This window comes from Triticum urartu, unplaced genomic scaffold (genome assembly GCF_003073215.2).
Source record: "Triticum urartu cultivar G1812 unplaced genomic scaffold, Tu2.1 TuUngrouped_contig_4337, whole genome shotgun sequence".
NCBI classification, from domain to species: Eukaryota; Viridiplantae; Streptophyta; class Magnoliopsida; order Poales; family Poaceae; genus Triticum; species Triticum urartu.
Window position 1 is genome coordinate 424 of NW_024114918.1, and position 13,209 is coordinate 13,632.

The following is a 13,209-nucleotide window of genomic DNA, read 5'->3' on the forward strand; positions in this document are numbered from 1 at the left end:
AAATTTAATGTCTTGCAAGAAGGACCAACACACACAATCATAGACCTTCTCAAAGTCCAACTTAAGAACCACGACTTCACGCTTAGAGCGATTGATATCATGAAGTAATCTGTGCAAAGTGAGAATACCATCAAGAAGGAAGCACCCTTTAATAAAAGACGTTTGGAAGGGAATTTGGAACTGTTGTTGATAAGAGCTATATGCCTAAATTGCCCGATTCGGTCTCCCCTTTAACTTTCGGGATCAAGGTAAGGGTAGCATAATTTATCAAGAAATGTTACCTGTCCCCAAGCAAAAAACCTTGCATAATCTTGTAAACCAAATGTTTAAGAGTGCCCAAAAATTCTTTAAAAATAATGTAGAAACCACCAGGTCCAGGGGCATAGACAACATTAGATAAACTAATGGTCTCATCCATTTTGTAAATGGAATGAGGGAGCATCATAGCATCATTATGCGAGTTCGAGATGCAATGTCTTACCATCCAGGCAGAAGAGGAAAACCGAAAGCCCGAGGAGGGTTGGGTGTTTAGCGGATTTCAGCAGAACTTGTAGATGTGCAAGGAGATAAGAAATGGATCATAGGAGGGGGAGCCCTGAATAATTAGCGGTTGCTTGAAAGTAAGCCATGTTAGGACCCCCTTTGTGGATCCAGTTAAGGCCCCCACATCATTTCTAGTACAACTCCTTAACCTGATGTAGTGCCACCAGGGCAGCATCAAGCTCATATCAATAGCACCACCCGGATTCATCAAGACCAACCGAGTTAGCAGAGATATCTAAGAGCTTGATTTGGTCAACAATTAAATGTTTAGATTTGAGGGATTAACATCTCTTAGATTGCCCCCCAGCCTTTAAGAAACTTACAAAGACACTCGGAACATACCAATCATTAATAGGGCCAAACGAACGTGCGTATAGATCAAGAAGCAAGGTACATTTTCCTGCAACCATGGGCACAAAACCATCCACCAAGAGCCAATTGGACTCTAAACAAAATGGAGAATGGGGTAGGGCAGTGGAATCCCCGGAGTCCACAGGTAGGGGAGTGTGGTGAGAACCAATGTGTGATTCAATAGTTAGCAGAGCTCTAGGGAACTTTGTTTCTTAATTAACAGACATAAGACATAAGGACACGATCAAGTACACAACAAACATAATCCAACTGACAATTGGACCAAGTATATCGTGCCCCAACACGGTGGAGCTCCCTAAGAGCATGGTTGTTAATTAGATCATTAAATGCAGAGGATCAAGACCAGTGGAAGTTGGCGTTATTCTTATGAAGAGGGGTCTTGAGAAGGTTGAAATCACCACGAATTAAAACAGGGACATAGCCAAAACTCTGGAGGACAGGAAAGACGAGGAAAAACATATATGGTGTTCAGTACATTGGAACGTAGTACTTACAACTGTGTACTTCGACCTAGCTCATTAACGACCCATTGCCATGATGAATTCGCGTAGATCAGCCGGTCAATTACTTCCTTCACCAGCCAAGGATTGGTCCAGCGAAGATAATGTATTAGGTACTTCCATCCGTTTCAAAGTACTTCTAAAAATATTAGGGGTTAGTTTTTCCAGCTTTATAGAAAATATATCAATGCCTACAACATCAGTTGTAGATAGTATGGAAACATATTTATGATGAATCTAATACATATTTTGTTATTATTGAAATAAAGGTATTTTATTACATATAGGGCCTAATACATACTTCGAGGTTGCAAAAATTATATTGTTAGAAACTCCTTTCACTCACGAATTGACGGTATGCTTTTGTGTAACATGCATGTAATATTTATCATTTTAACCTATGCTCAAAGGTTACCTTAATAATCGTATTAGGTCATGTATATGTGGAGGAATTTCTAAATGAAAATACATATATTTCAAACATTAAACTTACTTATAAAATTTTAAAACAATAACTTAAAAAATGTTAACATAGTATAAAATTTTATTAACGCACTTGTAAAAATGTTGTTAACTTTAAAAAAGATGTTCATGACAATTCAAAGATATCCCTGCGTTTCAAAAAAAAATATGCAATTTAAAAAATGTTTATAATGCAGTACAATGTAAAATGTACGTCATGAGTGATGAAAATATTCCAATGTTTCAAAAAAATGTTCTTGAAATTCGGAAAATTTAGATATTAATATGGAAAAAAATGTTTGCTTAGGTTAAAAAATGTTTATTTACATTAAAGATGTGTCATGTTATTAAAAAAATCGTGTGAAAATTTCTAAAAAGTTTATACAATGTACATAAAATGTTCACATATTTTTTTTAAAAAAATTGCCTTTAAAAAATATTCAATGTGTATTTTTTAAAAATGTCCATGTATTGAAAAAGTGTTTGAAACATGTTTTTTTTAAATGTACACCACTTTTCTGAAAAATGGTCAACGTGTTTCAAAAATGCATCACATGTGCTCTAAAAATGTACATTGTGTACTGAGGAAAAAAATAGAAGTGTGTTGAAAAAATGTAAACCGACAAATAAACAAAAGTAAAACCAAAGAAAACCAAAGTATATCGAAGAAAGAAAGGAGAACTCTAAATACTAATGAGAAAACAAAGAAACCAGAGTAAGATGAAGAAAATCCTTGAAAAAACAGGGAAATCAAAGAAAAAATGAAACAAATAAGACAAAAAAGAAGAAAACCAAAGGGAGTGAACCCTACAGCGTCTCCTATGAGTCGGACCGAAGTGCACCTATGCGCGCAATGAGCACCCGCGCTAAAATGCATCGGCCCGTTACTGTCGCCCTTAGGCGAATCCTATTATGAATCAGTACGGGCGACATAAAGCCCTGGCGCCCGTCACCTCCTTGAACCCGCTGGAGTCAACGTCAGATTGCTGACCCCTTCTAGGGACGATAGTCCGCAAAGCAAAAATTACACTAATCTTTATTATTTTAGTATTCATGTTAATTTAATTTTTCTATTCGCAGACGGTTACGGACATGTGAAAGCCATCCGTTTGCATCCCTGCCCCCTGACCTGGCTTCATGCGGGGATCATCACTAAACCAACTGTTGTTGAGCCGATCCATCTATGCCAAAATAATGACGGCAAGGCTAGTCATATTAATCAAAAAGGAAACATGTCAGAACTAGAAATGGGCAACTTGCAATCCACCAAGGCACTCATGTGCAACTAGGAAATTCCTCCATATTTTCAACCTAAACCCTGGTGCTAATATAATGGATAGAAGAATCTAATGCAAAGGCCAATTACTACAATAGTTTGATTACACCTCCAAGCTTTGTTAAAACTCCACGACTACACACAAGTATCGGCCGGGCAAATCTTTAGGTAGGAAACCTGCCCGGCAATGTCGACCAAGTCACCTTCACCGAGATCAGTGCAAAATCAGTCTTTATCTCTCGAGCATTATGCCCGTGAGTCTTCGCCTTATAGGTACAACGATATTGGGACTTAGAACAACAAGACGGTGCAACTACCTTGAATTTTAAACGTATGTAAGACCGCTTCATTACGGCAACCACTGATCGCTTCAATCCACGTGAGTCGGTAATAGCGCCATTGAAGAGCCTTATCTCAGAATCAAACCCACTGGTAAAACATCTAAGAGACATATTGAAACCATCCTGCACTTCCGAGATGAGAACCTCTACAGTTGCCTCAACCGCCCAAGAAAGACGTGCTAAAGTTATGTTAACTGTACCACCACAGTCGTTAGAGATGTCATATGTGAACGGCCTATCCCATGTCCCGTGGGGGCCTAAGATTGTTGCACCATCGATCAGTTGTAGATCATGTCTTTCTTGTCTGCCTCGCTTAATCCTCATGTCATACTCGATTATAGCCTCGTCCACTAAATCTATTCCTCGCTTAGGGCCACCACCCATGTTGATGAGGGAACCCTACAGAATTAGTAGTATTATTTTAGTAGATCATCATATGTAATGAGTAGAAATGCATAATACTCTGAAAGGGAGAATTTCCCTCCGTTATTCCTCTGACATTATTTCAAATCCCAAATGTTACCTCCGTCCCAAATTACATCTGTATCTAGACAAATCTAAGACAAGTAGACAGAGAAAAAAATGAGTGTTCTAGTGATGAGATCATTAAAGTTATGTACCTTCATATGCCTATAAACAAAAGAAAATTAATTTCAACAAACAAATGGAAATCCATTCAGTGTAGTGTATCATGAACCAACCTATCAAACACATTTCATTCGATTTTATTTTGAATAAGTGATACTGCAGTAATTTCATAATTTCAATATATTCTCATAGTAAATCATTATTTCATACTGATATAGTGCCGGCTTATAAAATCCAAAGTAGTATACTGTTACGCTGCTATTTACAGACAGACTAATCGCATTGAAGCATTTTTTTTCCACATGTAGGACAAAAATATTACATGTGAGCTATAACATAATAAATTAGGTGGAACAACAACTGCTATTAAGAAAACCAAGTGTGAAAACTGGGTTTTATGTGTACTAAATAATTCAGGAGCACAAATAATACAAACTTGAAAAGTCACAATCTAGGCCAACAAATGTTTAGTTGCCTTCGAGAGAGTGTAGTGTTCTATGCATGTGATAAGTTTAGCACTACAATGTGGAGTGAATAATGTAATGTAAATAAGGAATAAATCTACTTAGCCCTATCAAATAGCAGCGTAACACACTTTAACTACACTTTAACTACAAAATTCTGGCATTTCACTCCTGAAATATTCCATAACGTATATATGTTTCTCTTGGGTAGTTCTGCACTCGTGGCAGTGTGCGGCCAACGAGCAACATGCTTGGATGGAACCACCTCCAAAACAGCCCCAATGTGTGAGTTCCTGCTAATATTGATGACATAATTAAGCATCTTATCCACATCATCCCGCGCCGCTACGTATCCATACAACTCTACTAAGCCATCATTGCCAGGAATTTTAGCAAACTCTAATGAGAAAATTTGCAGCATGCTACAAGGACGAGTCATACGTTTCGCGGGATCTGAAAACACCATTGCTCCCAACCGAGCTTCATAAAAAGTAAAGTTGCATTGTAAGTTTGTGACTGGAATTAATGTGGTAAATAGATATATGGCATTAGAAAAGTAAAAAAAAAGTGTTATTTCAGGACTATATGGCCCTATTGGAATTTTTTTATTTTCATCTATTAAGTAGAAATTATATATGTTCTTTTTACAAGGAATTTTGCTCCCACAAAAAGTTCCTATTTAGGAACACCAACAGGAAACATTGCCCTGAAAAGTTTATTAGATGCTTCCATGGAAAGCATTATGCACGTGGCTAGTCAGGATTACAGAGGATATCAACACAAATTGCATGTCGTCTATTGTTCTAGAATATACTCCCTCCGTCCCAAAATTCTTGTCTTAAATTTGTCTAGATACGGATGTATCTAATACTAAAGCATGACTTGATGCATCCATATTTAGACAAATCTAAGACATGAATTTTGGGATGGAGGAAGTACAACACTTGGTCGTCTATTCAAATGAGATTGATATGCTAGGAGGAGTTGACCGGATGATTTTCAGCCATTGGTGCAACAACTCAGTACCCTATCTAGTATCACTGCAGAATAGTTGGGGAGGAGAGCAAACTCAATCGTTCTAATTAAGGTTCCGACAATAAGCCAAAAGGAGACTATACCTGTACAACATAACCAGGGTATACTCATAGAGCTACAATTGTAAAAAATGCTATTTATTTTCTGTCAGGTGACTGCGCAGATTGAAGAAGGGCCTGCACAATTGAATTCAGGTTTTGTGGGTGGAAGTGCTAACTAATGACTAATCTCATCGAAAATTTAAGACTTGCATTGCAGTTAACTGAAAGCTATGGTGCAAGACAATGAGTGTTCGGAGGAAGTTCGCACACAGATATAACATTAGCTCCTTAAACATAATAATCTCTAATTCTCTATGATCACAGTCAAATATGTACGGCCGCAGGACGTGGACAAAGGTACCAATGTCTAAGGGGAAAAAAGTTCATATCTGTAACAACTAACAGCAACCAGTAAAGAATAAGAAAAGACAGAAGAGACAAGTATTGACGACTTACTCTCGCTACGATCGCCGAGAGAATAATCCCTTTTCCAGCCCCAACCGATAGCCCTGTACATAGAGCCATCACGGTGTCCGCTCTTTTCAAGTACGTGGCCGAGGTTGTACTCGTAGTCGCTGGCTTCTTCTTCGTCCTCCTTGATCACGATTTCAGTCGTGCGAGCCTTGGTTGCGCTCGATGGATCTTCATCGCTGTCATGGAGGTTCACATCTTGGCCCCATGTAGCCTCCGAGGAAACACGACGGAGAGGTGGATCGAGTCGTCGCGCGAGTGCTGGTGGCCACCACCAGCGAGACGCCACGGAGGAGAGGAGAGGTCGCGAGGGAGAGGAGAGGCGCTGCATTGGCGTCGGAGGGGACGTAGAACAGAGCAGAGGATTTTACATCTGAGGGCGCCGCCGCCGGGGAATAGTGCTGGTTTGGACGTAGTTTTTTCTTCTGTTTAGTAAAAAAATATATTCTACGGGCGTCGCCGCGTCGGGCCTATAATAATTGTTTCTTGTTCAATTTTTTTTTGTTTCCGCTCGGTTTTCCACTAATTAACAAGACAAATCTTCCTTGTGTGAGAGGAGGCGCAAAACTAAAGTGACAATGCAAATTAAGGAGCTAGCACACATATGCCCGTGACATCCATGCATGGATATGGGGGGTATATGAAATTATTCTTCCATGTCCCTTGACATTAATAGTCACTTTTGTGTAACCGTGTAGGTACCAAGCTTAGCTAGCCGGTGTGGGGGGCCTTGGCGACGGTATCGACGAAGATGCGGACGCGCAGGGGATCGTAGTCCATGGTGACCATCGAGCCGGCGGGGAGAACGACGATGTTGGCATCGGGCTTGTCCTTGAGGATGATCTTCTTGGCCTCCTCCGCGCATAGCCCCACCACCTCCGGCCACGACGTCTTCTCGCCAGTGGCCACCTTCTCCGAGGAGCTCATCGCCGCAGTGGCCAGCCCCAGTATGAGGAGCACACCCACCATGATCGCAGCAGGACCCTTTTGGCCTCCCATGGAGTAATATTTTCTTGTGTGATGTGATCCCCAAATCCCAAGTCAATGCTGCTGTGCTAGCTAGTAGCTGTGTGATCGATGCCCAAACATCACTGCTGCTATTTATAGGATATATACGCTATGCGAATGCTAGTAGAAAGTCAAAATATTTTTCAGTCAACATTCAAGCTGTCCCGCGTATCGAGTCGTTAACCAGCTGATCAAAGTTAATGGTAGGTAGTGCACGCATCACCATTGACCAGATCGCCATGTATATATATAGTATAGTGGCGGTGACACAGCTGAGAGCGTAGCGGCCGTAGCCTGAGATTCTTATTGCTTTGTCAGTGGATAATTAACTACGGTACGCGCTATCTTATTAAGCTAAGCTAGCTGCAGTTCAGAAGATTTGACTTAGGAGGCTTGAGAGTCAGAATATTACGTGGCCTGTTGTATGCGACAAATAGTCAAAACAAACAGCTAGTAGCTCACCCTAGCTAGCTGTCATTAAATTCAACGGATCTCATCCAAGATCCGGTGTTGCCAAGATCTGACGTCAAGCCGAACCAACATGCAACCTTTTCTCCTGGTTCATCCTCCACAACCACATCCAGCGGCTAGCACTACTGCAGATCCGAACTACACCAATCGGCCTGATTACATCATCACTGACGCTTTTTGCCGCGTCAGTGCCTCAGTGTGATGAGTTGACTATAATAGATGGGTCAGAAGGCTGGTCAGTGATAACCACGATAATAGTTCAATTTCCCTTTTCATGCCGGGGCTTTATATATGTTTGTTTCTCAGCCAAGCAAATGATTTGACCAAAACACACAACAAAAAATGCACTCATCCATATTGCACACTTTGAGCATTTAATTGGGGTTCAAAGCCGTCATGTGCATTGAACATATTTCATACACAGCATATGGAATATACTTTTAAACCCTATAAAGATAGGTTTTGTTGTGATGTGCTTGTAATATATTGTCATCCCGGCTAGTCCACCCATCTTGCCTCTTCATTTCATCTTTAGTGCTGTACATCTTTATATAAGTCTTCTGTAATATGCATAAAATATGCACATGAGGAGGTGCGTGATGGAGGAAATGAAACTTTTTGTTTTTGCGCAGTGCGCCTAAAATATTTTTTGTTACAAAACTGGCTCACAAGCAAGTAATGAATTAGAATAATAACATATGAGTATGATTAAACTAAATGAAGATTGCTTAGAACAATTATACCTTCGAAGTTGGTCAAAAGGGTCCAGGAATGTTGAATGAGACACTAGAAGTCCTGAAGGCATATTTATCATCAGGAGTAGTTGGTGCTCCGGAGACTCTATTTTCACCCAAAAAATTTGGGTAGTGCAACTAAACTATAATGTCATCGCCACCTTAACATTCGGTGACACTATACAAAACAAAAATGACTTGATTTTACTACATTAATTGAAGGTACGTAATGTACATCCAATAAAATAAAAATATAGACCTCCTCCGGTAACATAACGAACCTTCATTTTCGGTAACGAAGATGTGGCTAGCTCTAGCATCATGACTTAAAGAAATTTGGTTATTATTCAATACATAGTTCAGAAAGCTAGTGGCACCTTTAATACGTGTATAGGCTGGCTAGTGCAATAGCATTACGATAGTTTGACTAAACTCTAAGAGCATCTACAACCACAAATACCAAAATCCGGCCCTCAAACGCCTGAGAACGCGCCCGGTTGTGTCCGCGGGCAGTGATCGGACAACACATAAATTTGCTCCTTCATAATCAGATGCATCTAAATCGAATACTCAAATCCATATTAGCTCATGCAATGTACATACATAGCTAATCACATGTCATCGGACTATCAAAAATTGACATAGTCTACTAACTGCAAACGAAACGATGATCGAAGAAGTTCATCCATGACCGGCCTTGCCCTTGCCTTTGCCCTTCCAGTCGTCCTTGCGGCAGCAGTGGTCGAAGAAGCAGAACGGGTCGAGGCGGATCTGCTCACTGACAGAGCTGTCTGATCTGTCGCCATCCTCGCCTTTATCCTCCTTAGGGGGCAGTCCAGACATGGCATGGACCGTCCAGCTTTGCTCTTTTGCCATCACTTTCACCGTCCTCCTCCGCCGCTTCTCGGTTATGCGGGCATGGAGGGATTCCTCTGACGCCGCCTCACGGGCTGCCGAAGCCTTCTCTATGTTGCGTGCTACCGTGGACGCCTACGCCGCGAGGGCTGCAGCAGCCGCCTCCGCTTGAAGCCGTGCAGGAAGCCTCGCGTGGTGCGCATGCCGCTCCTCCTTTTTGGGTTCATGACTGGTCATGGAGGCGCAAATGGCCTTTGTTTTGGCGCCCAACGCCGCGGGGATGAGGTGCCACCTAAAAGGTTCTGGCGGCATGGCGAGGTTGCGCCAATCAGCCACGGCGATCGCTGCCGGCGACGCGCAACGAGATCCGCCGGCCCTGGATCCAACCGCCGGTTCGGCAACAGATTCCCGCCGGCTTGCTAAAGACCACGGGAGGGCTCACTGAAGGAAATATGCCCTAGAGGCAATAATAAAGTTGTTATTTTTATTTCCTTATATCATGATAAATGTTTATTATTCATGCTAGAATTGTATTAACCAGAAACTTTGTACATGTGTGAATACATAGACAAACAAAGTTTCACTAGTATGCCTATACTTGACTAGCTCGTTAATCAAAGATGGTTATGTTTCCTAACCATAGACATGAGTTGTCATTTGATTAACGGGATCACACCATTAGAGAATGATATGATTGACTTGACTCATCCGTTAGCTTAGCACGATGATCGTTTAGTTTACTGCTATTGCTTTCTCCATTACTTATACATGTTCCTATGACTATGAGATTATGCAACTCCCGAATACCGCAGGAACACTTAGTGTGCTATCAAACGTCACAACGTAACTGGGTGACTATAAAGATGCTCTATAGGTGTCTCCGATGGTGTTTGTTGAGTTGGCATAGATCGAGATTAGGATTTGTCACTCCGTGTATCGGAGAGGTATCTCTGGGCCCTCTCGGTAATGCACATCACTATAAGCCTTGCAAGCAATGTAACTAATGAGTTAGCTACGGGATGTAGCATTACGGAATGAGTAAATAGACTTTCCGGTAACAAGATTGAACTAGGTATTGAGATACCGACGATCGAATCTCAGGCAAGTAACATACCGATGACAAAGGGAACAACGTATGTTTTTATGCGGTTTGACCGATAAAGATCTTCGTAGAATATGTAGGAACCAATATGAGCATCCAGGTTCCGCTATTGGTTATTGACCGGAGATGAGTCTCGGTCCTGTCTACATAGTTCTCGAACCCGTAGGGTCCGCACGCTTAACGTTCCGTGACGATCGTTATTATGAGTTTATGTGTTTTTATGTACCGAAGGTAGTTCAGAGTCTCGGATATAATCACAGACATGACGAGGAGTCTCGGAATGGTCGATACATAAAGATCGATATATTGAAAGCCTATGTTTGGACATCGCAATGGTTCCGGGTGAGTTCGGGCATATACCGGAGTACCGGGAGGTTACCGGAACCCCCCGGGAGATATATGGGCCATATTGGGCCATACTGGGAGAGAGGAGATGGGAGCCTAGGAGGGGGAGCCCCCCCCCCCAAGCCCAATCCGAATTGGGTGGGGGGCCGTCCCCCCTTTCCTTCCCCCTCTCTCCCCCTTCCTTCCTCTCCTAATCCAACTAGGGAAGGAGGGGGAATCCTACTCCCGGTGGGAGTAGGACTCCCCTTGGGCGCACCATAGAGGGGCCCACCCTCCCCCTCCTCCACTCCTTTATATATGGGGGAGGGGGCACCCCATAGACACACAAGTTGATTGTTTAGCCGTGTGCGGTGCCCGCCTCCACAGATTTCCACCTCGGTCATATCGTTGCAGTGCTTAGGCAAAGCCCTGCGCCGGTAGCTTCATCATTATCGTCATCACGCCGTCGTGCTGACGAAACTCTCCCTCAACACTCAGCTGGATCTAGAGTTCGCGGGACGTCACCGAGAGTAGTCTGAGTACAGACACTAGAAAGCAAGAAGGCTTCCGAAGCTTGTCTAACTACATAGGGCCCTCCATGGCCAGGATCACCACCTGGGTGGCTAGTCACTCGTCGACATCAAGGTCTATGTAGAACCCATCGGAGGGGGCGATGTTGTCGTCTGAAAATAGTAATTAAGCAAACATGAGTACAAAGGTACTCAGCAAGTTTTACAACAGAACCTACTATACATGCTCATTCTCAAGAAGGTGGTGGGGTTATTGCACCAAGCCTGTGGACAACCCTCTTCCTCTATCATTGCTATGCATCACCTAGATGGATCTTGCGTGTGCGTAGGAATTTTTTTTGAAATTAATGTGTTCCCTAACAGTGGCATCCGAGCCAGGTCTATGTAGATGTTATATGCACGAGTAGAACACAAAGGAGTTGTGGGCATGGGTATATACATATTGCTTGCCGTCACTAGTTGATTCTTGATTTAGCGGTATTGTTGGATGAAGCGGCTCAGACTGACATTACGTGTACACTTACGCAAGACTGGTTCTACCGATGTGCTTCGTACATAGGTGGCTGGTGGGTGTCAGTTTCTCCAACTTTAGTTGAATCGGATTTAATGAACATGGTTCTTTCTGAAGATCAAAAAGCAATCACTATACCGCGTTGTGGTTTTTGATGGATAAGTAAGAACGGTTCTTGCTCAGCCCATAGCAGCCACGTAAACCTTGCAACAACAAAGTAGATGACGTCTAACTTGTTTTTGCAGGGCATGTTGTGATGTGATATAGTCAAGACATGATGCTAAATTTTATTGTATGAGATCATCATGTTTTGTAACAAAAGTTATCGGCAACTGGCAGGAGCCATATGGTTGTCGCTTTATTGTATGAAATGCAATCGCCATGTAATTGCTTTACTTTATCACTAAGCGGCAACGATAGTCGTAGAAGCAATAGTTGGCGAGACGACAACGATACCTCGATGGATATCAAGGTGTCAAGCCGGTGACGATGGTGATCATGACGGTGCTTTGGAGATGGAGATCAAAGGCACAAGATGATGATGGCCATATCATATCACTTATATTGATTGCATGTGATGTTTATCCTTTATGCATCTTATTTTGCTTAGTTCGACGGTAGCATTATAACATGATCTCTCACTAAATTTCAATGAATAAGTGTTCTCCCTGAGTATGCACCGTTGCTACAGTTCGTCGTGCCGAGACACCACGTGATTATCCGGTGTGATAAGCTCTACGTTCACATACAACGGGTGCAAGTTAGTTTTGCACACGCGGAATACTCGGGTTAAACTTGGCGAGCCTAGCATATGTAGATATGGCCTCGGAACACTAAGACCGAAAGGTCGAGCGTGAATCATATAGTAGATATGATCAACATAGTGATATTCACCATTGAAAACTATTCTATCTCACGTAATGATCGGACATGGTTTAGTTGATATGGATCATATGATCACTTAGATGATTAGAGGGATCTCTATCTAGAGTTCTTAAGTAATTTGATTAATTGAACTTTAATTTATCATGAACTTAGTACCTAATAGTATTTTGCATGTCTATGTTGTTGTAGATAGATGGCTTGCGTTGTTGTTCCATTGAATTTTAATGCGTTCCTAGAGAAAGCTAAGTTGAAAGATGATGGTAGCAACTACACGGACTGGGTCCGTAACTTGAGGATTATCCACATTGTTGCACAGAAGAATTACGTCCTGAAAGCACCGCTAGATGACAAACCTGCTGCAGGAGCAACACCAGATGTTATGAACGTCTGGCAGAGCAAAGCTGATGACTACTCGATAGTTCAATGTGTGTAGTGACCAGACCTCAAACGGTCCAATCTCTGTGCTCCGGTGTCATCCCTGGATCAGTAATGCTGACACCACACAGTACTTGAAGGATTTATAACAGAGTAGCAATCACACACTTATTACATCGAGTGTCTCAATAGAGAACTTATTACAATAAATATGGCTTAAGGCCAACTAATAACGATAACAATGGAAGGCTTGGAAGATAAGTGAGTCCATCAACTCCAACGGCATCACTGAGTATAGAACCACGACCTAAAAGCACCTTA

At 42.1% G+C, this 13,209-nt stretch overlaps 2 protein-coding genes across 2 annotated transcripts; both read right to left on the reverse strand.

Annotated features, from left to right (window-relative positions):
• Positions 1 to 3,212: 3,212 nt before the first annotated feature.
• On the reverse strand, positions 3,213 to 6,515 carry LOC125527679. The gene is made up of 2 exons (XM_048692195.1): positions 6,079 to 6,515; positions 3,213 to 3,893 (listed from the first exon to the last, which is right to left on the reverse strand). Exons 1-2 carry the CDS (start codon positions 6,145 to 6,147, stop codon positions 3,318 to 3,320), a joined length of 645 nt encoding a protein of 214 aa, XP_048548152.1. The 5' UTR covers positions 6,148 to 6,515; the 3' UTR covers positions 3,213 to 3,317.
• A 142-nt stretch (positions 6,516 to 6,657) lies between these two features.
• LOC125527680 (subtilisin-chymotrypsin inhibitor-2A-like) lies at positions 6,658 to 6,990 on the reverse strand (the record flags this gene model as incomplete). The annotated part of the gene is given in 1 exon segment (XM_048692196.1): positions 6,658 to 6,990. A coding segment is annotated over 1 exon segment (186 nt), but the record flags the coding sequence as incomplete, so codon positions are not given.
• Between the last annotated feature and the right edge of the window lie 6,219 nt (positions 6,991 to 13,209).